The sequence below is a fragment of the Thamnophis elegans genome, chromosome 14, assembly GCF_009769535.1.
Source record: "Thamnophis elegans isolate rThaEle1 chromosome 14, rThaEle1.pri, whole genome shotgun sequence".
NCBI classification, from domain to species: Eukaryota; Metazoa; Chordata; class Lepidosauria; order Squamata; family Colubridae; genus Thamnophis; species Thamnophis elegans.
The window spans coordinates 26,620,700-26,646,616 of NC_045554.1; the positions used below are offsets into that span (position 1 = coordinate 26,620,700).

Consider the following 25,917-nt stretch of genomic DNA (forward strand, 5'->3'; position numbering starts at 1 on the left):
TATCCTTCCCCTGGAGTGAGGAGGGAAGAGGATTTTGCAGTATCCTTCCCCTGGAATGAGGAGGGAATGAGGATTTTGTAGTATCCTTCCCCTGGAGTTGGGAGGGAATGGAGATTTTGCAGTATCCTTCCCCTGGAGTGGGGGGGGGATGGAGATTTTGCAGTATCCTTCCCCTGAGGTGGGGAGGGAATGGAGATTTTGCAGTATCCTTCCCCTGAGGTGGGGAGGGAATGGAGATTTTGCAGTATCCTTCTCCTGGAGTGGGGCGGGAATGGAGATTTTGCAGTATCCTTCGCCTGTCATGCCCACCAAGCCATGCCCACCAAGCCATGCGAAACCCACCAAGCCACACCCACAGAACTGGTAGTACAAATTTTTGAATCTCACCACTGTACTCCTTGACTGATGACCATTCACTTAGTGACTGTTCAATGTTATGATGATGTTGAAAAATGTGGCTTACAATTGGTCCTTTCAATTTGTGGCCATTTGGTTCTTTCATTTCCTGATTCATCAAATCTCTGTAGTTTTTTAACTTGCACCGATGAAGGACACTTTTTGCGTTATGTCTGATTGTCTCTTTTATTATTTTCAAAGATCATCAAAAAAACGTTTTGGGTTTATTTTATTAGTTTACAAGAGAATGTAAAACAGCCCTTATTTGTTTTATTGTTTTTATTTTATTTTATTGTTTTTAAAAGACAATGTAAAACAGATCTGATTTAAAGCAGATTTTCCAAACCCGCAGGGTTTAAAATACCAAAAGTACATTTTGAGAAAAGTGAAATAGTTTTTTCCTTGTTCTTTTTTCCTAATGGCAATTTTTATGTAATAACTTTCACTTCCTTCCCAGCCCTGATTGTTTCCTAAGCAGAAGAGGTCAAGGGTGCCTTCCCCTGAGCACCCACAGGATCTGCTATCAGCTAATGATGTCATGATCTAAAACAGGGGTCTCCAACTTTGGCAACTTTAAACCTGGTGGACATCAAAGCTGGCTGGGGAATTCTGGGAGTTGAAGTCCTCCAGGCTTAAAGTTGCCAAAGCTGGAGACCCCTGATCTAAAGACTCTTGCTGGATAACCAAAGACCAACCAAAGTACCTACCAAGAGGACTAAGAAAGGCAGATGTTGGGGTCTGGGAGACGCTGCAGGGCACAAGCCCTGGATTTGTGCTCTTTTATCACCAGCAGTGGAAGAAAATTCAACCACCCACTGGGTCAGCCTCCAAGGTTGCCTACTAGACGAGTAGTAGAGTTGGGTGGTGGGCACCAGAGGTGGTATTCAGCCAGTTCTGACAGATTCTGGAGAACCAGCAGCAGAAATTTTGAGTAGTTCAGAGAACCGGCAAATAGGCTGGCCCTGCCCCTGCTGCCTCCCAGCTGATCTTCTTTTGTTGCCCTGAACAGAACAGAGCTGGAAAGCAGGTTAGTGGGGTGGGGAGGGAATGGGGATTTTGCAGTATCCTTCCCCCAGGAGTGGGGAGGGAATGGGGATTTTGCAGTATCCTTTCCTCAGGATAGGGAAGGTATGGGGATTTTGCAGTATCCTTCCCCTGCCATGCCCACCAAGCCACGCCCATGAAGCCACACCCACAGAACTGTTAGTAGAAAATTTTGAATCCCACCACTGATGGGTACTTGTTTCATCTCAAACAGATAGATGTTCTAGGTCAGCCCTGCCCATCCTTATGGCTCATCTCAACATTGCAGACATCAATTACAATCAAATCGTACCGACAACCTATTGGGCATATTCAGCCCAAGAAGGAATAGTTCTCTTTTCTTCCAGTGAACGTTCTTGCTTTGGTATGGAGGCCTGCCTCCCATGCTGAAGACTCTGTCCTTGCTCCATAGTAGCCCAGTGGGCTAAACATCTCAATAAGGCCAATGAGGAGTTGCTATGCTTTAGTGCAGCCTTTGACCAACAGCGGTAAACTGTCCGGACGTTGGCAGAGAAGAAGAGGGAGACCAGACAAGGACTCCCATCAGTTGTGCGACCAGCAGAGCTCATCCCTCTTGTGAAATAAGACGGATTTTTGCCAATCAAAAAAGATGGAGAAGTCACACAAGTTCCATGGAATGTGACTCCGCCTGAGAGTCACATGCGTAGTACATCATGCCTTGAACCTGCCTCTTGGGTGACCGTTTGATACACAGGTTACGCTTAAAGTAGACTAAGCCACCAACTGCCAAGAGGACACAGAGAACAACCCCAATAGAAAGCACGTGGATAATGTAATTGTGTACCATGGATTGGGAACGGGGATAGCAAACTACAGTTCCTGGTGGGGTATTTGGGTTGGGTATTGAAGTACTCTCAATAAAAGTTTCTTGCCGATGACCTGGAATTTGGAGAGGGTCTGAAGGTTTGGGGAAAGTTCTACCAGTTCCAATAGATAAAGGCAATTCTGTGGTGCCTCCTTCCCATTCTGCATCAACCACACCTCGAAACTGGACAGAACTGAGGCTGGTTCTACCAGAGTTGGACTGTCTGCTTGAAGGACTACTAGAGTTGGCAGGAAGTTGAGTTGTGGAACCCTCAGCTGACTGCAGTTCCTGGTCTGCGCTGGAGCTGCTGAAAAGCAAACGGTGTTGATCGGAAGAGTTGGAAACCTTGGTGGGTATCATAATCAACATCTTATCTTTTGTGACAGACTTCTGGAGAAGCTTGCTGATGGGAGAGTTCATGGAAGGACGGGTTGAAGGATTCGCAAGAGTTTCTGAAACGAATGCAGGGCTTTGGGTACTTGTTCTGTCAGATCCTGGAAAAGGCATAGGAGGTGACACCAATTGTGGGGTTGTTCCAGAGAAATCTTCCAGGCCTTTCTTCGTTGACGGGATGTGCTCCCCCAATCCTTTGTGCCCCTCAAGGGTTTCTGTCCCTATCTCGTGATTTGCAATCGAGTAAGGCTGAAGGGTGGATTTATCAGCAATAGTTTCTGGTTGAGGAATCAACGATGCAAAAGATGTGGTGGCCTCCATCCCAGACAACCCTCTTTCCACAGAAGGTTGTGCCTCTCCTGTGGTTCTCACGGGGAGTGTAGCTGTCTTGTAGGGGGTTGTGCTAATTTTTTTCGTGGGTTGAGCGTGGCCCTCAACCTCCAACTTAGTTTCTCCTGAATGTCTGTTAGCTACAGGGAGACTTTTTATGGTGTGGCCGAATTTAGTCCTTGCATCCATGGCCTGCATAGCTTTCTTTACCCAGTCATCGTCTCTCTTGGCACAAAAAAATCTGTTTTTCTTCGTTTTCAATCTAGAAAAAGGTAGGGGGGGGGGGAAACACTCAAGTAAGAATAGATGGGATCAATATTTTAGACATTCCAAGACATGTTTAAATCCCACTGAGTTCCAGTAGAAGGCCTTTAATATTGAAGTATTGAGGAAAGATATTCCTATCCCATTGCCTGTATGTTGTATATAAGTCTTTGCTATTGCCCTTCCTTCCTTCCTTCTTTCCTTCCTTCCTTCCTTCCTTCCTTCCTTCCTGTTACAATGCAGTATTGCAGGCTACCTCTGCCAACTGCCAGCAGTTCAATCCTGACCGGCTGAAGGTCAACTCAGCCTTCCAACCTTCCAAGGTTGGTAAAATGAGGGCCCAAATTGCTGCGGGCAAATAGGCTGACTCTGTAAGCCGCTTAGAGAGGGCTGTAAAGCACTGTGAAGTGGCATAGAAGTCTAAGTGCTGTTGCTATTCTATTCCTTCTTGAGCTCTGTGCAAAGGCCCTAAAAAACCAACATAGATTTTATGTCTGAGTCTTTGAATTGGAAAGAGAAAAATATTGTGACAAAAGGGCACTTACATGATTGACGTCTTGCCTCTGCAGGTGCTAACTGTGTAGCTCTCTAGTATACTCAAAGGAAATTTCCTCCGTAAATGGTCGAGGCATTCCATTTTGCAAGCTTTAGTTGTATCAGGTTCTCCTGGAGCAAAGAAGCAATCCAAAAAGGAATTAAAATCACCACCAATTCCATTTTTGCAAGAATAAAATCTCACGATTGGTTAGGTTCATATAACACCACAAACTTTAAACCTGGATTAACACGAATAACTGCACTGGTTGCATAATATGAGCTAACCCAGCCTTTCTCAACCTTGGCAAATTTAAGATGTTAGGGAATCCTGGGAGTTGAGGTCCATCCCTTTTGAAGTTGCCTTCTGGGAGTTGAATTCCACCCAATTTAATTTTACATTCTGGGAATGGAACACTGCCATTTATTAGTATTGCATTCTGGGAGTTGAAATCTATCCATTTCTTTGGTGGGAAGAAATTACGGAGCAAAAAATAGAATTGAAACCAGAAGCATTCTAATTAGGACTATTTGACCAAAAAATGGACAAACAATTTCAATACATAATACTACACATACTCACTAAGCTCGGATTGCTTTCGCACAAAACTGGAAAAAAATTAATACACCCACAGATGAAACAATAATTAGAAAAGTACTCGGATGTGCAGAGATGGACAAAATGATCATAGAACTAAAAGAAAGAGAACTATAAAGGCTAAATATGAAAGCCAATACAGAAGGCTGTATAATTCCTTTATAATGTTATGTATGTTTTTTTTTGTTTTTTCTTGTTTTTTTCTTTGTTTTTAAAGATTAAAATGTTTAATAAAAACTATTTTAAAAAAAGAAATCTATCCATTTTAACATTGCATTCTGGGAGTTGAAGTCCGCCCATATTAAATTTGCTGAAGTTGACAAGCTCTAAAACCAAATTGCCTCTTAGAATTTTCACCGCGGTTTCATCCAACAGATTGAGAACTCTGGGCTTCCCACAACCCCAAAACTTCCCCCTTTCGAAAGTCCCGTCCATCCAGGCTTGGTGGGGCACATGTAGCCCACTCAGTGTGAGATGCCACTGCAATTCACCGATGGCTTCCATTGGACTCAGAAGCGCATTTTTCTGCTCTCAGGGTTTCCGTTGATTGGGACCCAAACCTCCCCCCCCCCCAAAAAAAGATTTTCCTCCAGCAGGGATACAACCTTTAGCTCTTAATCAAATCGGACGACAGTAACAGTTCATTTGGTTGTTCTAAAGTAAGAATCCGGGGGGGGGGGGGGAATGCCTCTCCTTCTCCTTACATCTTTGTTCATTTTTAGCAAATTTATAAAACACATTTGAAAATAAATTTATATATGGTACAGCTTTATATAATTATATAATTATGGAACCATATGTACATATATTTATGTATATGCCTCTGTCTATGTGTCTGCCTGTCTGTCCATCTATCATCTCTCTCTCTCTCTCTTCTGTCTCTGCCTGCCTATCTAATCTGTGTGTGTGTGTGTGTGTGTGTGTGTGTGTGTGTGTGTGTGTGCATGTATATGTATACACATACATGTATATGTATATCCCAAACATATATGTAAATACATATACATATATGTAAATACATATACATATACATATGTGTGTATACACACACACACACATCTATGCATCAGGGGTGTGTTACTGCCAGTTCAGTGCACACACGCAGTTGCCTGTAAATAGGTCTGTGCATGAGCAGAAGATTTAAAATGTCAAAAAAAACATGCCACTGCGACCAGGGAACTGTTTTGGGGGCGTGGCAAGCTTGCCGTCCCTACCGGCTCGGTGACCCAGTCGCAATTTTCACTACCGGTTCGCCCAAACCAGTGCGAACCAGTAAGCAACCCACTTCCGATATGTACGTAAGGCATGCAGTGGCTCAGTGGCTAAGACGTTGAGCGTGTCGATCAGAAAGGTCGGCAGTTTGGCGGTTCGAATCCCTAGCACTGCGTAATAGAGTGATCGCCCATTATTTGTCCCAGCTTCTGCCAACCCAGCAGTTCTAAAGCACGTAAAAGATGCAAGTAGATAAAGAGGAACCACCTTTGGTGGGAAGGTACCAGAGGTGGGTTCCTACCAGTTCGCACCAGTTCGGTAGAACCGGTTCGTCAAATTTTTGAAACCCACTACACATACACACACACACACACACACACAAACACACAGAGACAGACAGACTCACACAGCGAGAGAAAGGAAAATAAATAAATAAATAAATAAAAAAAGAAAAAAGAAAAAGTGAGAGAGAGGTGAAAGAAAAAAAGAAAAGGGGACAGAGAGACAAAAGGAAGGAAAGAGAGAGAGAGAGAGAAAGAAAATACATGGCCGGCAAGCCACTCCCACCAGGTCACATGGCCGGCAAGCCACTCCCACAAAGGAGGCCACACCCACAGAGTAGGTTCAAAAAAATTTTGAAACCCACCACTGGAAGATACCAGCGATCTATGCGCCTTCGGCGTTTAGTCATGCTGGCCACATGACCACGGAGACGTCTTCAGACAGCGCTGGCTGTTGGGCTTTGAAAAGGATATGAGCACCACCGCTTAGAGTCGGGAACAACTAGTACATATGTGCGAGGGGAACATTTACATACACACACACAGAGTTTATTATTCTCAATATATTTATAGGTTAGTACTTTATGTTCTCTTATTATTTTATTATCTTTAAAGGTTTGTTATTTTTAAAATGTCTTTATAAACTGCTTACAGGCCATTTTTTGTTTTCCATGTATTTATAGAACATTTTATTATCTCTAATATATTTAGTCATTATCTTTATATATATACCATTTGTTACTTTTAATGTACTGATATATTGATATACCATTTTAAAAAAATTCTTTAACACCTCCAGAGTCTTCTTAATGTATTTATGCCCTGTTTGTTGTTTTTAATCTATGGATAGACTATCCTTTTTTAAAAGAAATATCTTTGCTAGACGGTTGCATCAAGAAGCCTCTGGTGTTACAATCTCCCTTTTCTAATCTGTCACAAGAACTCATAAAACTCAACGCTCTTGCCAGCCCTTCATTCTGGGATCAAAGAAAGTCGAAGGCCTCTTGAGGCAATGAAATAACTCCTTTATCTCTCTGATACACCTTTCATCAGGGTTCATTGTCTCAGTCTGCCAGGCATACAATATCTTTATTCGATTTCAAAAAAAACAAAAACCCAATAAAATACAAGTTAAAAAATGACCTAGAAAACAAATACATTAAAAAGTGACCTCTGACTTTTTCCAATACTGAGACGCTAATAAAACACAACTTTTTTCTAAATGAATCCGTACTTAAAAACCTTTAAAATGCTAATAAAAGTTGACATTGAAAATAAGCCATGTTTTTACATTTCATCTACCACATATTAATCTATCTGTATATAAATCACAACCTTATATTTAACACTGCACAATATTTCTCTAGTCAACTCAGATCTCATCCTCAAATTCCAAATATTATTTTTCTCCTCTTTTTTTTTTTTTTTTTTTGCAGGAAATCTAACCGTGGTCTCCAAGCTAAGGAAGGAGACCACTGCTTTACATTATTCTCAGGAACTGGCTGCAATTCAACATTTTAGGGACACAGGCTCCCCACCCACTTAATATCTGATGAACCCTGAAACTCAGACTTCAGACTTCATGGTAACTGAGTTGAGTTTATTGGCCTGACCACGGTTCGTAGTAGCAATAAACTAGGGAGACTCTGAAAGAAAGTAATAAATAGAGTACAACGTTAATCTTCTAACGTTAGAAGAAAAATTATTATAGCAAGGTGAAGTCAAAGCTGTAACCAAGAACTTACATTTTTCTTTCTAATAGGTTCTGATAGTTGGTGGACACATGTCCTCAAGAAGACAGGTCAATATTTCAAGAACTCTTGAGTTTGTTTACTATCATCGGGTCCTGATCTCATTGTAAATGGGGAAGTGGAGATGAAATCCAGAATTGTAAGGTGGAGAAACATGACACTAATTCTTTGTAACACTGAAACAAAAGTCTTCCAGAAGTCCTCACAACCAGCAATGACATACAGTTGGACCTTTGTCATAGTTTTGGCAGTGTGACTAGCTTGATGTGGCACACCCAGGAACAATAACACAGCACAGAGAGCCTTAAAGACAATTAACAGTGGTTTACTTACATCTATATACAGGCAAACACGCTAAGATAAAAGATAAAAGATACAACTGAATGCATTATTCCAAGTATGGCCTTTCTTGTTCCCTTTCCTTCTCAAATCTATCCTGATTGTGGTCCCCCTCCCTTTGTATCTTACTTTTGAATATATACTTTTATATTATTTTCTTCCCTATTCCCCCCTCCCCCCCCATTTTTTGACTTGATGGCGTATCGTCTGGGTTCCATATCTTCCCTTACTTTCTTTTCTGTATGTCTTAAACATCTGTGGAGATTCTCCATCATCCAGGTCATGGTTGTGCCAAAGGTGATTTTTTTATTCAAAAGGATACTGGATTTTCTGGATTTTCTTTGAAGATGTTTCGCTCCTCTTCCAAGGAGCTTCTTTCAGCTCTGACTAAACCAATTGCTGTAAACCAAGGACTACCTGTAAGTCTTTCATTCTGAACAGATGTCAATTCCCAACATCTGGAACTGATCAGCTGAGGAGCAAGAAGAGGCTTCCCTTGATGCACGAAGCCTTCCCCAAAATCTCTAAATTGCAAACATTCCAAGAATTGCGCCCATCTTATCTGCATCTGGTTTCCTCTCCACAGGAGTCACCAGAAGCTTATCACCTGTTTTGTGATATTTGAGTTTTCTTATCACTCTGCAGCTTCAGCATTCCAACAGGGGAAGTCCAAGGTCACGTCGCAAAAAACCAAGGGGTGACACCTTGCAGCTTTTAAAGAAATCCCAACATTCACTTCTTTTGAGTTGTTATTTTGCAGTGAGAACTGCTTCATTGTGAAAGCAGAGGATAGTTGGAGTGAGTTTCCTTCCAGGTACCTTGCAACCTTCATCTTAAACTCTACCCATGTTTCTCAGCCTTGGCCACTTGAAATGTGTGGATTTTAATTCCCAGAATTCCCTAGCCAGCAGTCTGGCTAGAGAATTCTGGGAGTTGATGTCCTTGTATGATATTAATTTAGGGTCAAATTTCCCAGTATATTTTCCCCATGTCTCCACTGTTTCAAAGACATCTTCAGATGTGTCATTTTTGGATCTAAGTTTGATCCAAAGATCAATGGAGCTTTGCCAGCTGGGGGATTCTGGGAGTTGAAGTCCTCATGTCTTTAAATTGCTGAGGTTAAAAATCACCGATAGAGAATCAAACTCATTTTCCATAATTTTTTCCACATCTCTAATGTTTCCAAGACATTTACTGGGAGTTGAAATTCAAACATTTTCATGTTGCCAAGATTGAGAAACACTGATAAATGGTGTCTTTCAGAATCCGATACAATTTGGTGATTTTATGGGATCCTGTCAAGGGAAAGGATATGCAACCAGAAAACAGCTTCGACACCTCCCCCCCCCCATGGTTGCACCCACCTCCGTAACTTTTTACACCCCTCCTCAGGATGCTACTTACTTAAACAGGGGGATAAGAGCAATGGGACTTTTGTTTAGGAATTTGGAAAAGTTCCAAGGAATTAGGAGTCTGAGTAGATCATTTCTCTGATATAAATCAGATGGTACAATTGATTACATAATGACTTTCAAAAACAGAATGGGCCTGAGAGAAATGTCTATCTCTTCCCACTCTCCCTCTCTCTCTTCCCCCCTCTCTGTCTCTCTGTGTCTCTCTCTCGTTCTCATTCTCAATCTCTTTCTCTCTCACTTTTTCTCTCTCTTTCTCTCCCCCTTCCTCTCTCTCTTCCCCCCCTCTCTCTGTCACTTTCTCTCTCACACTTTCTCTCTTTCTCTCTCTCTTTCTCTCTCTGTTGCTCTCTTTTTCTCTCTCTTCCTCTCTCTTTCACTTTCTCTCATTTTCTCTCTCTCTCTCTCTCTCACACACACACACACACAACACCCACACCCACCACCCATCCACACACACACACCACACACACACACACACACTGTTTTCCTCAAGAGACTGGAGATCCTTTCTCTTAAAAAAAAGGACTTGCCTTGCTCTCCATTGGAATAAATTATGGACACAGGCATTTCAGTTCAATTCAGGAGAAAAACATTGGCTTAGCTACAAAGCATCAGATGCAAACTGCCAGTTGCATTTCTCCCCCCTCTAAAACCAGAAGGACCCTCGGGATTGATCGTGTGGACGGAATTCTTGAATTCTTTCCTTTCAAACTGTCCTTGGTTGCAAATACACCCCTCCCGCGCTGCTAAATGCCGCTCCAGACAAACAGCCCTGAAAGGGTTTCCCACCCAGAGCCAAACGGAATGACAGAAGGGTCCACTTGTGCCAGAAGATGCTGGGATTGCACAATCCTGCCTTTATATGAATGCTCTGAGCGCCTTTGTGAATTGCTGCTGTGTCTTGGAGGAGCAGCCGTGTGATGGGTGAAGCAAGAGTTTGTTTGTCTTAACACACCCACACAATTACGGCAGTGACTTCTGAAGCTGTTCATACCAGCTACTCTGTAGATCTCGCCTGCCTAACCATAATAAACAGCGTTATTGAAAGGCACACGCCTGGGGCTGTCGGGATGACACTCATCTATAGGTAAAAGTTAGATGTCATTTGTGTATCCCTGTACAGGCAATTTTAGCAGGCTTTGGCAATCTCCAGATGAAAGATACTCTACTTCAGGACAAACTGGAAAAACTCCCGCTTTTTGTGTGTCTCCAGGAGTGAATCACACCTTTCCCCTTTTCGGTCTTTTGCACACACATGCCTAGTGGGTGTCACCTACACAATCTCTGTTTCACAGTCTTTAAAATCAGTGTGACTTGCAGATTTGTTCAAGGTCCAGATGGATCTATTCTTGACAGACTGAGCCCCCTCTAACAAAATGAAATAAACTGAACAAGGAGAGATTCAACCTGGAAATGAGGAGGAATTTTCTGACAGCGAGAGCAATCAACCGATGGAACGGAAGTTGCCTTCGGAAGTTGTGGGAGCTTCATCACTGGAAGCTTTCAAGAAGAGACTGGACTGCCATCTGTCAGAAATGGTGTAGGGTCTCCTGCTTGGGTGGGAGGTTGGACTAGATGACCTACAAGGTCCCTTCCAACTCTTGTTTAATCTATCAATGTAAAGAAAATTAAAATCTTACACTTAGACAAAGAAAAACCAAAAAGACACAAATAAACTGGGTGAAATGAGGCTTAATAGCAGTCACTGTGAGAGGAATCTTGGAGTCTTAGTGGACAACAAGGTAAATATAAGTTAGCCGTGTGCAGCAGCAGCCAAAAAAGCGAATGCAATCCTAAACTGCATTAACAGAGGGATACAGTCAAGATCAAGGTATACTAATACCACTCTATAAAGCCTTAGTAAGACCACACCTAGAATACTACATCCAGTTTTGGTCACCACACTATAAAAAAGATGTTGAGACTCTAAAAAAAAGTGCAGAGAAGAGCAACCAAGATGGTTAAGGGGACTGGAGGCTAAAACATACGCTGAACAGTTGCAGGAACTGGGCATGGCTAATCTAGCGAAGAGAAGGATCAGGGAAGGCAGGAGAGGAGTCTTCCAATATTTGAGGGGGTGCCACAGAGAGGAGGGGGTCAAGCTATCCCCAAGCCACCTGAAGGCCAGACAAGGAATAATGGATGGAAACTGAACAAGGAGAGATTCAACCTGGAAATTTTTCTGACAGTGAGAACAATCAACCAGTGAAACAGAAGTTGCCTTCAGAAGTTGTGGGAGCTTCATCACTGGAGGCTTTCAAGAAGAGATTGGACTGCCATCTGGCAGCAGCGATGGGAAGAATCAAGAGGTTTCAGCGAATATGAGATGAATAATACAGTCCTTGGGATGGACTTCACATTTATTAGTTATGTCTACTAAGGCATCGCCGGTCTAGTGAAGAGAAGGACTGGGGGAGACATGATGGCAGTCTTCCAATATTTGAGAGGCTGCCACAGAGAGGAGGGGGGTCAAGCTATTTTCCACCTGAAGGCCAGGCAAGGAATAATGGATGGAAACTGAACAAGCGGAGGGATTCAACCTGGAAATAAGGAGGAATTTTCTGACAGTGAGAACAATCAAGTAATGGAACAGAAGTTGCCTTTCAGAGGATGTGTGAGCTTCATCACTGGAAGAGAAGAAGCGACTGGACTGCCATCTGTCAGAAATGGTGTAGGGTCTCCTGCCTGGGCAGGGAGTTGGACTAGATGACCTGTAAGCTCCCTCCCAACTCTGTTAATCTGTTAAAGGTATCCCTGTGGAAGGCAAAACTGCAGAAGTGGTCTTTAATCAGGCAAGGTGCCAAGAATCAAAGGATGTAGCTGTTAATCAGTAGAAGTAATATCGTTTAGTCTTTCGAAGCCAGAATAAGATCAGATGGAACAGAATTTTTAACACCAGTCTTTTCAAAGCGCAGGATAATATAAAGCAAATTACAGCCTTTTACTCAGCGAAGGTGGCCAGGGATCACAAGATTTAGCTGTTAATCAGTAAAGCTGATATCATTTTAGTATCTCAAGGCCCAGAGTGGGATACCAGCTGAGACAGAATGGATTATTGTCAGTCTTTTCAAAGTAGAGAGGACTATAAATGAAGAAGCAGAAGAATTTAGTCCCTTTGTTTGGGAACTATCCCTTTACTGAGAGAAAGGCATTTTCTAAGCTGTTTGGCCTCGTATCTGGAATCTTATCAAGATAGCAAAGACCTGAAAAAGTTTTCAGGCATTGGAGAACGAGCTGAAAAATCCTTACCCAACTCTCGAATTGCAGAGTTAGACTTGCTTTGCAGAAATGCAATGCAACATTTCTTTCTTGCATGCCTCTGACTGCTGTTGGCTTCCTAGGGGTTGCATATCCCTTGAGGGGAAGAATTTAAAAAGTCAAGATGTTGCCATGAACACATGATCCCTTCCCTTTTTATTGTGGATCACAGAGGTGATGATATAAAAGAAGGGCAGAGACAGCCTAACATCTTGACTTTTCTTTATATAACCCACCTCCTTGAAGGACAATTCAAATTACGAAGTCCAAGCAGCAGGCGGTCAAACAATTCAATCACAAAAAAAACCCTCCGTATCCTGGGTTTTTGACAGCTGTTTCAACCATTACAGAAAAAATAACTTAAGAATCCAGAAGAACAGCCAAACTTCATAACCACGTCTCTACAAATGTTGGATACCGGTGTACCTTGAATAGATGCAACTGATGCAGTAGATCAAAGAACATCTGGTCAGGTGCTCTCAAGAAGCAGATGGAGACCTCTCTCTCTCTCTCCCACCATTGTCCCTCTGCAAGGAGGATTTTGGAGACACGCTGCCCCCAACTCAGAGATAACATTCAGTTTTCAAGACTGATAGTCCTCCAAGGGTCTGCCCTTCATCACCAATGGACCTCTTCAATCCTCTTTGAAAGTTATCAAAGCTACCGCTGCTATCACCAGTCCTCTGATAATGAATCCCACAGGTGAAGTCTATTTGGTTGAGTAAAAAAAACAGATATAACTGCCCAGATTTGTGCTGTGCATCTATTATATTTTTGTAAATACCCCACAAGAACATCTCAAGTAGGAGAGAAGAACTGTCAAGGCATGTTTAGCATAAATATTTTATGGTAGTCCTTAAAATAAGGAAGACAATCTTTTAGAAATATTTATGCAGATAATCCTCGACCAACGACCCAATTGGGCCCAAAATTTCTGTTGTTAAGTGAGACATTTGTTAAGTGAGTAGTGCCCCATTTTACAACCTGTCTTGCCACATTTGTTAAGTGAATCATTGCAGTTATTAAGTTACTTGGTTAGTTAGTTAGCTGGTAAGTTGGTTGGTAAGTGAATCTGACTTCCCCATTAACTTTGCTTATCAGAAGGTTGCAAAAGGCGATCACAGGACCAACTGGATGCCAATGTTTCATGATGAAACTATGTGGTCAGGCTATGCAGGAGAAATTCAGTTCACAATCCCTGGCTCAGTGGTGGTTGGTGATTGAAAGGGAATATCTTTCCCGCCACCTTGAGTCTGGAAGCAGTTCCATAGGTGGAAGGCATAGACATTTTGGTGAGGTACCAACGTTAGTACTGTAAGGAGCTCCAGACCACTCCTGAGTGAAGGAGTGGAATATCTGCCAGTTTGAACTGAGGTAATAGAATGTGAGGCAACTGGCAGTTTGAACAGAGTTCTTTTCAGGTGGGGAGGGGGAGTAGAATGTCTAACTCCTAGCATCCGAGCATGTTATATAAGGCAACTGGCAGTTGGAACAGAGTTCTCTGCAGGTGGAAGGGGGAGTAGAACTCTTGAGCATCAGAGCGTGCTAATTACTGTATAAGAAATACTAATGATCTGATGGTCATTTTGAAAAGTCCTTTCTTAGCAAACACCTAGAAGCCGAGAGGAACATATGTGCCAAATCTCAAGTTTGTAGACTTTACGGTTCTAAGGATTTCGTGATGAGTGAGTGGTATATGTATATATATTAAAAAATCAAGATGGCAATACAACAAAGCCAACTTGCAATCACACAGTTGGATCTTGACTTTTTAAATTTATTCTGCAGATACTCCTGGTTTAAAACATGTGGTTACTAGCACAGTAATCAACAGGTTTTCCTAATCTGATGGAATCCACCTCATAAAAGCTATTACTCAGAAGGCAATATGATTAGGCTTTTTTTCAGAAGTTCCCACTTGTTGTTATCTTTCTGACAAACATTGGAATATTCGGGATCCATTTCAACAACCATAATCAGTGCAATAATCTAATGGATGAAAGCTTCAAGCCCGTTTTCTCTATTATGTCATCTGCATGATATTAACCTTAGACTGCCAGTGAAATTCCCATTGTTGCACAATCATGCCATGTGCCCACTTGATTCACCAGTCTTCATTTGCTCGGTATGGGATTCAGATGTTAGCAATTAAGGGCTTAACTCATTGTAGCAAATAACTAGAATACTGCAACAACTGAGGCTGGAATACTGCAACTGCTTCTATGCAGGAGAGACAGCAGGAATGGAGGAAGCCAATAAAGGGGAATAGATGTCCCTCAGGGTTGAAATGAGGAGTCTTTGGTGCTCTGTGAGTGTCGTGGTTTTCTTGGAGGCATCTCATTATCCACCTAGATAGCATCATCAGTGCTAGAAGGAAGGGAGAAGGAGGTGGAGGAGGAAGAGTGTTCAGTCTTGCAATGATGGATAGATACCTTACTTGCTTCCAATCCCACAGATTTCTTTCCATGACACTCTATCCCTAGCCTGTCATTCCATGGGGTCCCCATCACCACTGTAACTGTGTGCCTCTTTCATGCTCTTCCCTTCTTTTCTTCTTTTCCACAATCTTCTCCAGAGAGCTGCCAAAGAGCTCCTCTTCCCACAAGGTATCCAAAATATGGTATTTTCAGCCTGGTCATTTGTGCTTCGAACTCTGTGCTGATTCGTCCATGATGCATTTCTTTGTTTTGCTTGCGATCCATGGAATTCTTTGGAAACCAAACATTCTCAGGAAAGCAAACATTCTTTGTAACTTTCCCCTAAAAACCTGCTTCTGGAAGTAAGCCCACTCGTGATAACAGTGAAGTGAGAATCCCACAGGTGGGTTGGTGTGGGGAATGGCTGGCTCCATGACCAAAAGGGTGTGGGGAGAGAGAAGTAATTTTTGGTTAGCCCTGAGGTCATGGCCAAACATGGAACAACCGGGACTTTCAAAAAGGTGGAGAAAATCAATTGTGGAGTCTTTGGTGCTCTCTTAGCTTGGTGGTTTGCTTGCAGATATCTCATTGTTCAACTAGGTAACATCATCAGTGCTGGAAGGGAGTGAGGTTTGCGAGGAGGAGGAGGATGACTATTGTGGTCCTTGATACTCTCTGAGCTTGGTGGTTTGCTTGCAGATATCTCATTATTCAACTAGGTAACCTCATCAATGGTGATGATGCTATCTAGTTGTGCCCTGGTGACATTACCTAGTTAGGTCATGAAACGCCTGCAAGAAAAACACCCGGCTGAGAGCACCAAGAAGCCCACGGTCCACCTCTGAGCTCCAGAGATTCTCTTCTATTGGAACCAAACATGGGCATCAGAGGCTTCAGAAAGCATGGAAATGGGAGAAATGTGCATACAGGCAAACCTCCACCCACTATTCTTTCTGCCAAAATGCCTCTAAACACAGAGCAACCCCCCCCCTTCACTCCTTTCTAGCACTGGTGATGTTACCTCATCGTCGGGTCACAAAACATCTGCAAGCAAGCAAAGTGAGAGAGCACCCAGGATTCTGAAGTTCCGCTACCGATAATCTCTTCCATTAGAAAATCATTCCCTTAGCTAAACATCTTTGGTTCTAAGAAACATTCCTGGGCTTTGCATTTCCCTCCCCCTTCCTGTTCTGGATTTCCTGCTCAAGGAAACCAACAAGTAATTGCTCTAAGTTTACATTTTGTTAGGGAGGAGAAGAGAAGCAAATGCAATCCTAAATTGCATTAACAGAGGGATACAATCAAGATCAAGGAAGGTACTAATGTCACTATAAAGCCCTAGTAAGATGACACTTGGAATACGGCATCCAGTTTTGGTCACCACACTATGGAATAGATGTGGAGACTCTAGAAAGAGTGCAGAAAAAAGCAACCAGGATGATGAGGGGGGCTGAAGACTAAAACGGTTGCAGGAACTGGGCGAAGACAAGGACCGGGGGAGACAGGATAGCAGTCTTCCAATATTTGAGGGGCTGCCACAGAGAGGAGGGGGGGTCAAGCTATTCTCCAAAGCACCCAAAGGCCAGACAATGGATGGAAACTGACCAAGGAGAGATTCAACCTGGAAATAAGGAGGAATTTTCTGACAGTGAGAACAATCAACCAATGGAACAGAAGTTCAGAAGTTGTGGGGGCTTCATCACTGGAGGCTTTCAAGACAAGACTGGACTGCCATCTGTCAGAAATGGTGTAGGGTCTCCGGCTTGAGCAGGGGGTTGGACTAGATGATGTACAAGGTCCCTTCCAACTCTATTAATCTGTTAAAAAGCTAAAAGGTCAAAGGGGAAGACAAGGTAGGGATACTTTCCCTCCTCCTCCTCCTCAAATCAGTGGTTCCTGGAATGAATTGAGAAGGGAGGAGAGGCTAAGCCAACTCTGCCACTCAAATCCTTCCAGTTACATAAAAAAAAGAGGTCAATAGCTGCAGAAGAGACCAAAACATAAATAAATAAATAAAATAAAATAACAAAATAAACCCAGCACTGCCTTTTTAGTGTCCCCTCTCAGCTGCTGCCCCAGAAGTCCTCAAAGTCCATTCTGATCAAGGTTTGCCTGAGCATTTTCGAAAGCATCTTTTTCCAAGTTGGAATCCTCTAGGGCAGTGTTGGCAAACCTTTTTGGCACTGAGCAAACTGGAATGTGGGTGCGTGGGTGCACATACTGGAGCGCCCTGAAAACACCCTTAAAAATACCCTGAAAAAGACCTAAAAACCTCTTGAAAACAGTCCAAAAACACCATGAAAATACCCTAAAAACACCCTGAAAATGGCCCAAAAAGTGCCCTGAAATCACCCTTAAAAACACCCTGAAAACGACCTAAAAACACCTTGAAAACAGCCCCCAAACGCCCTGAAAATGCCCTAAAACGCCCTGAAAACACCCTTAAAAACATCCTGAAAATGACCTAAAAATGCCCTGAAAACAGCCTGTTTTTTTGCCGTTTTCCAGGTCATTTTCTGGCACTCTGGCTCCCACGAAGACCAACTGGCCGTACTGGAAACTAGAAGAGAAGCTGGCAACAGTATGCATGCCTACAGAGATGGCTTTGCATGCCACCTCTGGCACATGTGCCATAGGTTTGCCATCACAGCTCTAAAGGTATAAAAGGTGCACTCCACATCAACTCTTGAGGAGAATGGGAATGGTAGTCCAAGCTATCTGAACAGGGGGGGACTAGAAGACCTCCAAGGTCCCTTTCAACTCTGTTATTCTGTAAACCTGTACAGGTAGTCTTCACATTATGACCACAATTCAACCCCAAATTCCCAGCACAAGAGTTCTGCTGTTAAGTGAGTTTTGCTCCATTCCCTTGGGTTTTTTTTTGCCACAGATATTTAGCAAATCACTGCAGCTGTTAAGCGAATCATGGAGTCATTAAACAAATCCAGCTTCCCCCTGGACTTTCCTTGTAGGGAGATAACTGCGAAGGTTAAAGCTCTGCCTTAGAAACTTAGAATAGCAGAGTTGGAAGGGACCTTGGAGGTCTTCTAGTCCAACCCCCTGCTTAGGCAGGAAACCCTACACCACTTCAGACAAATGGTTATCCAAGTCTCTTCTTAAAAACTTCCAGTGTTGGAGCATTTACAACTTCTGGAGGCAAGTTGTTCCACTGATTTAATTGTTCTCACTGTCAGGAAATTTCTCCTTAGTTCTAAGTTGCTTCTTTCCTTGGTTAGTTTCCTTCCATTGTTTTTCATCCTGTCCTCAGGTGCTTTGGAGAATAGCTTAACTCCCTTTTCTTTGTGGCAGCCTCTGAGATATTGGAAGATTGCTATCATATCTTCCCTGGTCCTTCTTTTCATTAAGCTAGACCTACCCAGTTCCTGCCACCGTTCTTCCTATGTTTTAGCCTCCAGTCCCATCATCTTTGTGATCAAAAGTGGATGCAGTATTCTAAGTGTGGTCTTACCAAGGCTTTATAAAGTGGTATTAACCCTTCATGTAATTTTAATTCTATCCTCTGTTGATACAGTCTTGGCTCTTTTGGCAGCTGCAGCACACAGCTGGCTCCTATTTAAATAATCTCCAAGGTTATCAACGATGATCAAATGACCTCAGGATGGTTCAGCAGACTTAAATACATGCCAGTTGCCAGCATCTGAATTTTGGTCATGCTCCCCTGTCCAAGCCATTGGTTAGGCAAAGGTGTGGCTATAGACAGGTGTGGCTATAGATGTGTCTACATCCCCTTTGCAGCTACCTGTGTCTTTTCCAGGGCCTTCTACCTGGCTAACAGAAGGAAAGATTTCTCTGTTTTTTCTTGGGTCTGGTCTGCAAGGCCTGTTCCATCCCCAGAGCCAAAGGCAGTTTTGCATCGAAGGCGTCCCACATCTCTATTCCATTGCAACATCAAGGGGCGATGTTTGAAAAGAATCTCAGCCATGCATGTTTAAAACCAGCCCAAAAGCAAATAAATAAGTAAATAAATACTGGAAAAAAATACATACATGGTTAGAAAAAATGTTAAAGCAACATATTGATTTGAAACCAGAAGTATTTTTGTTGGGCATTTTAAAGGATAAGCACAATAAGGGGAAAGCATATCTGATTTTACATGCACTGACTGTAGCCAGAATTGTGTTTGCACAACAATGGAAAAGTGAAGAGATCCCAACAGATGAAAATGTGATTAAAAAATACTAAATACTAAAATGTGCTGAGATGGACAAGCTAACACTTATAATGAAGGAAAAAGAAGAGACTGAAAACTTTTTGACCTGGGATTTATTTTATCAATGGTTAACTGACAAAAAACAGTTAGAAACAGTGGAAATATAAGGAAAGAACCAATGATTACAATGGAGGTATGTTAAAATGGATAAGCAAATATTATTATACTATTATTGTCATTATAGAACCAATACTAATGCAATGAACGTTGTTGTAAATAGTTTTGAAGGCGTGTATGAATCAATGTGAATCGGTATTGGCTATTTGCTTTTATTATGAATTGAATATGTTACTATATAAGTGTTACTGATTAAACCAATATTTGCTCTTTGCTTCTGATATGATATGCTGTTAGAAATCATTTATTAATAATTAAGCTTTCTCGTTGGCTTCTGCTTATACTATTGTATACTGTCAGAAATTAGTTGTTTTCTAGCCTAGCAAATTGTACCCTTAATACTGAATGGCATTACTGCAAATGTTGTCTCGCTGCTGCCTCTCACTTCCATTCTTGGCTTCAAAGCGAGGCACATTTTTGAAAACATAGAAGAAATATCAGGCCCCATAGATAGAGGAACCAAACTAGGAAGTTTTCCTAGCTCATAAATCCTTAAAGCATTCTGCCGGAAAACAACTTGGCAAAGCAGGGCTGCCACACCCTACACGAAGCTATAGGAATTCCCCATAGATAATAAGGTAGGCAGAGACAGGAGCTTGAACAAAGGAACGCTTTAAAGATCATGTTGGTAACAAATCTTTGTCTCTGATTGGATAAACTTTGTTTCTATCTGCCTAAAATGTATATAATGCTCTGTGCCCCTCTTGCAGGGGGTGGCTGTTCTTTCCATGCATTTATTTGTATGTTTTAGATATAGTTTTGTCATCCAGCTTTTGCTATGGCTGTAAATCAAAGCTGATATTTTTTTGCAAGCCTCGTCTGGAGCCTCACGCTCTTTGGCATTTCAGTGGCTCAGGGAAACTGCGGGAACCTTACAGTTTGATTACTATTTCCTAAAACTATTTTCACCCAGGCAACACATTGTTTCAATGAAAATGGTATAAAAATAAAATGAAAACTTTATGGGGAAAAAAAACACGTTTAAAACCAGCCCAGCTGCAAATCACTGGACAAAACAAGGCAATGGCTGCAATTTCTCAAGCTGGCCAATCGAAAGCCAAGAAACAGATCGATGCCAGGATTTGGGGTGGAACAGAGGCTTCTGGTTGGTCTTTCAGCCAAACCACCGAAGGGATCCAGTTGTTTTGTTTACATCGGGGCACAGCAACAGCTGGAGGAAGAACTGTTTACTTCTAAAGGCGCCTAACACTTCAAGAAACATCTGACAATTACAACCCACCGATGCAGGGTACCACTGCTTAGCCACTTGGGGTTCCCAGTAAAAGTTTAGCAGGTGGAAGGGAGACCACGAGGAAATCACAGGATTGCAGACCAGCCGCCCGTAGAGTGGGAGGAATCCAATCAGCCTGCTCAGAAAAAATAAAATAAAAACCAAAGTGGGAAAACCACTTCCATGGGCTCCAGAAGAAAATTCATCGGAAAGAGGAGAGAATGTGCTCCCGGGTGGTATCTGATGCGAATCTACAAAGCCAGGTGGCTGCAGGAGTGGCAACGTTTTGTGACAAGAAGGAACAAGATTCTGCTTTGGGGGAATTTCCAGGCAGCACCAGCCACTGGGCAGGCTGCCACTTAGTTTCTTCCAAGTCTTCTGGGATAACAAATATCTCCAGAAAGGAAATTAAAGGGCAGGGGGGAACCAGCTGCCCAGACCTATCTCGGTTTTTTCAGCTCAGCCCACCCACAGCCAGGTAGCACAAGGGGTCCTGCCCAGTTGTGAGGCTGCCTGGTGCTCTGCTGTTTCAGGTGCAGATATTGGTGTGACAGCAGCTCCCGAGGCTGTTACAGGTAGTCCTCGACTTACGACCACAAATTGAGCGCCGAATTTCCATGGCTAAGCGAGACATTTGTCAAGGGAGTTTTCTTGCCACCGTTGTTAAGCGAATCTTGGCAGGTGTTAAGTTAGTCACACGGTTGTTGAGTGAATCTGGCTTCCCCATTGACTTGGCTGGTCGGAAGGTCGCAAAAGGGGATCGCGTGACACACACACACACACACACCGGGACACTGCAACCGTCATAAATATGAATCAGTTGCCAAATGTCCCAAGTTTTATGACCCTGGGGATGCTGCAATGGTCGTTAAGTGTAAAAACGATCATCAGTCCCTCTTTTCTGTATTGTCGTCACTTTAAACGGTCACTAAGCGGACCATTGTAAGTCCTAGACTACTGTATTTCTTAAGCTTGGCAAGATGAAGTTGGGTGGTCTTCAGTTCTCAGGATCCCCCAGCCAGCCTGCTTCAAGATGTATAGAACTACACCTCCCAGAATTCCCAGCCAGCCTGCTTTACAATATATGTGGACTTCAACTCCCAGAATTCCTTCAGGCAGCTTGCTTTAAGATCCGTGGATTTCAATTCCCAGAATTCCCCCGTCTACACCTCTTCAATTGGCAAAGTTGAGAAACAGGGTCCTAATATCTGGAGTCAGAAGCAATCGGAGAACCAAACCAGGCCCCAAGAGAATAGCTAGTAGTAAGATTGTTATTGTGATGTAACTAATTAAGAAACAAAGAAATGAGAGTACATTGTTAATTGTAGAAAAAAAATGGAAAGAAATGCTCTCTATGCTTAAAATGAATTAGAGAATGTACGCTGTTTATCACAAAATATACCAATGGAGAAAATAAGAAATGAAAATGTCGTGTAACTTTGAAGAGGCAATGGAAGATATTGTTGATGTATTAAGAAAAAATAACCATCAAGATGAAAAATAATGGAAGAGAATAATTTGACGGAAAGTGAAAACGAAACTATGATGTAACCCCGGAAACCCCAGAAAACTCTTTATTCCTATAACATGTATGTTTTGTATTAAAAAAAATTAAAAAGTGACCAGAGAACCAAGCAAGTCCCAATTCAGGGCGCTGCCAACTTCACAGCCCAATTCTAGCATCGGAACATGTGCAAAGTGGAAGCAAGAGAAACGCCCCCTTGCCTTAGTTCAGTGCCCCCACACTATACTCCCATACAGCTGGGCGATGAAGAAAACATCCAGGAATTATGTCACCCAGAGTGGTTGGTTTATCAAGCAGCAATTTCTCTCTTTCCTTCTCTCTGTTTGTCTATTTGCATTAAGAAATTCAACAATCCTCCCAGCTCATTTGGCCTATCGGAGGAAAAGGAAAAAGGGGGCTGCCTGCCATTTTTATTTTATGTAACAAAACTGCTGCTTCTGGCTGGATCATGCTTCTCCAAAGATTAAAGGAGTTGGAAGGGACCTTGAAGGCCATCTAGTCCAACCCCCCCAGCCCAAGCAGAGACCCTACACCATTTCTGACAGATGGCAGTCCAGTCTCTTCTTGAAAGCCTCCAGGGATGAAGCTCCCACAACTTCTGAAGGCAACTTCTGTTCCATTGGTTGACTGTTCTCCCTGTCAGGAAATTCCTCCTTATTTCTAGGTTGAATCTCTCCTTGATCACTTTCCATCTATTATTCCTTGCCTTCAGGTGGAAAATAGTTTGACCCTCTCCTCTCTGTGGCAGCCTCTCAAATATTGGAAGACTGCCATCATGTCTCCCCCAGTCCTTCTCTTCACTAGACCGGTGATGCCTTAGTAGATATAACTATTAAATGTGAAGCCCATGCCAGGGACCGTATTATTCATCTCATATTCGCTGAAACCTCTTGATTCTTCCCATCACTGCTGCCCATATTTTTTGTATACATATGGAAGGAGCTGGTATTTGCCCACAAAGCTCATTGAGGCTTTTTGTGGAGGGCTTTTGAGTCCATCCTGACAGCTGGCAAATGCTCAGAGACGTCCCTGCAGCTTTCCTGGCAAAGTTCCTCAGACGTGGTTTGCCATTGCCTCCTTCCTAGGGCTGAGACAGAGTTACTGGCCCAATGTCAGGGTGAAACCAGGCTTAATAGCAGTCACTGTGAGAGGGATCTCAGAGTCTTAGTGGACAACCAGCTAAATAGGAGCCAGCCGTGTGCAGAGGCAGCCAAAAAAGCCAATGCAATCCTAAATTGCATTAAGAGAGGGATACAATCAAGGTTAAGGGAGATACTAATATCACTCTATAAAGCCTTAGTAAGGCCACACCTAGAGTACTGCATCCAGTTTTGGTCACCACACTATAAAAAAGATGTTGAGACTCTAGTAAGAGTGCAGAGAAGAGCAACCAGGATGATTAGGAGACTGGAGGCTAAAACGTACAATGAACAGCTGCAGGAACTGGGCATGGCTGGTGTAGTGAAGAGAAGGACCAGGGGAGACAGGATAGCATCTTCCAATATTTGAGGGGCTGCCACAGAGAGGAAGGGGACAAGCTATTTTCCAAGGCACCCAAAGGCCAGACAAGGAATAATGGATGGAAACTGATCAGAGAGAGATTCAACTATAAGGAGAAATTTTCTGACAGTGAGAATAATCAACCAATGGAACAGAAGTTGCCTTCAGAAGTTGTGAGAGCTTCATCTCTGGAGGCTTTCAAGAAGAGACTGGACTGACATCTGTCAGAAATGGTGTAGGGTCTCCTGCTTGAGTGGGGGGCTATAAGGTCCCTTCCAACTCTGTTAATCTGTTAAAGGCAGCTGGCTTTGTGCCTAAGGCACGAGTAAAACTCACCACCTCTGTTTCTACTAGCGGATACCTGTAACCACTACACAAAACTGCTTCTACTAGTAGTGTTCATCCCAACACAATCTTAAGAGAAAGTGGAGCCTTCTCCTTTCGCCCACTGCCTGTGGGGGTAATTACATGAATAATAACAGAGAAATCCAGGAAGACTTGGAAAAGGAAGGTTGCAATAGGCAGTGAAAGAAAGTGAAATGTAATAGGGACTTTTATGCTCTGTAGGTAAGCAATTTAAATTGAACCTGAATTTATTCTGCTGGGGGACAAGGAGAAGCTTTACATAAGAGAAAAACAGGAGGTTTCTACTTTCACTGTTGTATTTTAAAAAAAAGTCGAGAACTAGAAAAGCTAAATATGTAAGCAAATACAGAAGGCTGTAAAGCTATTTTATATTGTTGTGTGTGGTTTTTTTTTTCTGTATTTGTTGTTGTTTCTGTTTTTAAAGGTTAAAATGTTTAATAAAAACTATTTTTTAAAAAAAAAAATTTTTTTTTAAAAAGTCATCAGGTTAGGCTGCCATCCAGTTTGCGGGTTGCTAAACTAACCCAAGCCACCAAATCGGGTCAGCCCATGCCTAAAGGCTGCATTCTCACGACTCCGGGTTAGTTGGGATGGCTATTGTAGCCGGCTGCGGGAATCTAGCCTGTCGCAACCCTTTCTGGTTCGACGCCACGTGTGAACCCCGTTCCTATCCGGGTCCAGCGGGTTGTGCGGACGCAAATGAGCTTAGCGGGGTTTGGGTTCGAGGAGCGCGTGGGTTCCCACGGTCTCTCCCCGACGGCTGCTAGGTTGGGGACAACCCCCCCCCCCCAACGTAACGCCCCCCACCCCCAATCCAGCCTCACCTGCCACCGCCGGGATGAGCCACTCGCAAGCGACCGTCAGCGCCAGCAGCGCCAGCAGGCTCCGCGCGGCATCCGGCATGGCCCCGCCGTCCTCGGGGCACCCTGAGGGTACCCGACGAGCCACGGTCGCCTTGAGCCGGCGCGGCGTCCGGGCTTCTCCCGGAGATTTGCCTCCGTTGCTGTTCGCTGCCACAGATTGGAAACTCCGCGCGGCTCCGGGCTGGGTTTTCCGCATGACGTCACGGGGGGCGTGTGGGACAGGCCCCCAAGTCGCCCTCCCTCCCCCTCTCTCCAGGGATCCAAAACGGGGATCCCGGAAAGGAGGGTTGGTTGGAAAGACTCCAGGGAGAGCCGGGCGGTGGCCGGAGCGCCGATGCGGAGCTGCTGGACTCGGCCGACGGGAAGGAAGGCGGAGAAAACTTGGCAGGCGGTATCCCAAAGGTGATTTTTACCCCCCAGAGCTGAAGAAGCTGCTTGGATGAGAAGCGAAACGTCTTCAAAGGAAAACAAAGAAAGTCCAGTTGCATCTTGAAAAATGCACCATGATCTGGATATCTACAGACTTTTAGCCATACAATTTGGGATGAACACCCTTGGAATGGTACCTAGAAATGGATTTCCTTGTATGTGACTGTATGAAAATGAAAAATGGAAAATAAAAACATTTTAACTATAAAATAAAAAAATAAAATAAATGAAATAAAAAAGCGAAATGGATTTCCAGAGGGGAGGGGGGAATTGCAGACTACAGGAACCATTTGCACCACTCAGGTGACCCTGAGGACACAGAAAAACCTCCCAGTTGTCTCAAGGACCCTCTCAAAGGATGCAAATGACCAGCTGTCTGTAAGGAATATCAATCCTTCCATTCCCCACCATCCTGTCAGAGCTGAAGACGCTTCTTGGATGAGAAGTGAAATGTCTTCAAAGAAAAAACAAAGGAAGTCCAGTTGCCTCTTGAAAAAAGCCCCTTTGGGACAACCATGACCTGGATGGCTGAGAATCTCTCCAGACTTTTAGCTATACAATTTGGGATGAGCAGCCTTGGAATGGGATGGGAGTAGG

At 43.2% G+C, this 25,917-nt stretch overlaps 1 protein-coding gene across 1 annotated transcript; it reads right to left on the reverse strand.

Annotated features, from left to right (window-relative positions):
- Positions 1 to 1,571: 1,571 nt before the first annotated feature.
- On the reverse strand, positions 1,572 to 25,087 carry CX3CL1 (C-X3-C motif chemokine ligand 1). Its single transcript, XM_032231222.1, has 3 exons — positions 24,853 to 25,087; positions 3,799 to 3,919; positions 1,572 to 3,251 (listed from the first exon to the last, which is right to left on the reverse strand). The coding sequence occupies exons 1-3, from the start codon at positions 25,085 to 25,087 to the stop codon at positions 2,060 to 2,062; spliced, it is 1,548 nt and encodes a 515-aa protein (XP_032087113.1). The 3' UTR covers positions 1,572 to 2,059.
- Positions 25,088 to 25,917: the final 830 nt, after the last annotated feature.

Coding starts and splice junctions, on each gene's coding strand:
- CX3CL1 (XM_032231222.1), bottom strand. CDS start 25,087: ATGCGGAAAACCCAGCCCGGAGCCGCGCGGAGTTTCCAATCTGTGGCA. Junction 3,920..24,852: donor GCTCATCCCGGCGGTGGCAG/GTGAGGCTGGAT, acceptor TCTTTGCTCCAG/GAGAACCTGATACAACTAAA. Junction 3,252..3,798: donor AGAGGCAAGACGTCAATCAT/GTAAGTGCCCTT, acceptor ACCTTTTTCTAG/ATTGAAAACGAAGAAAAACA.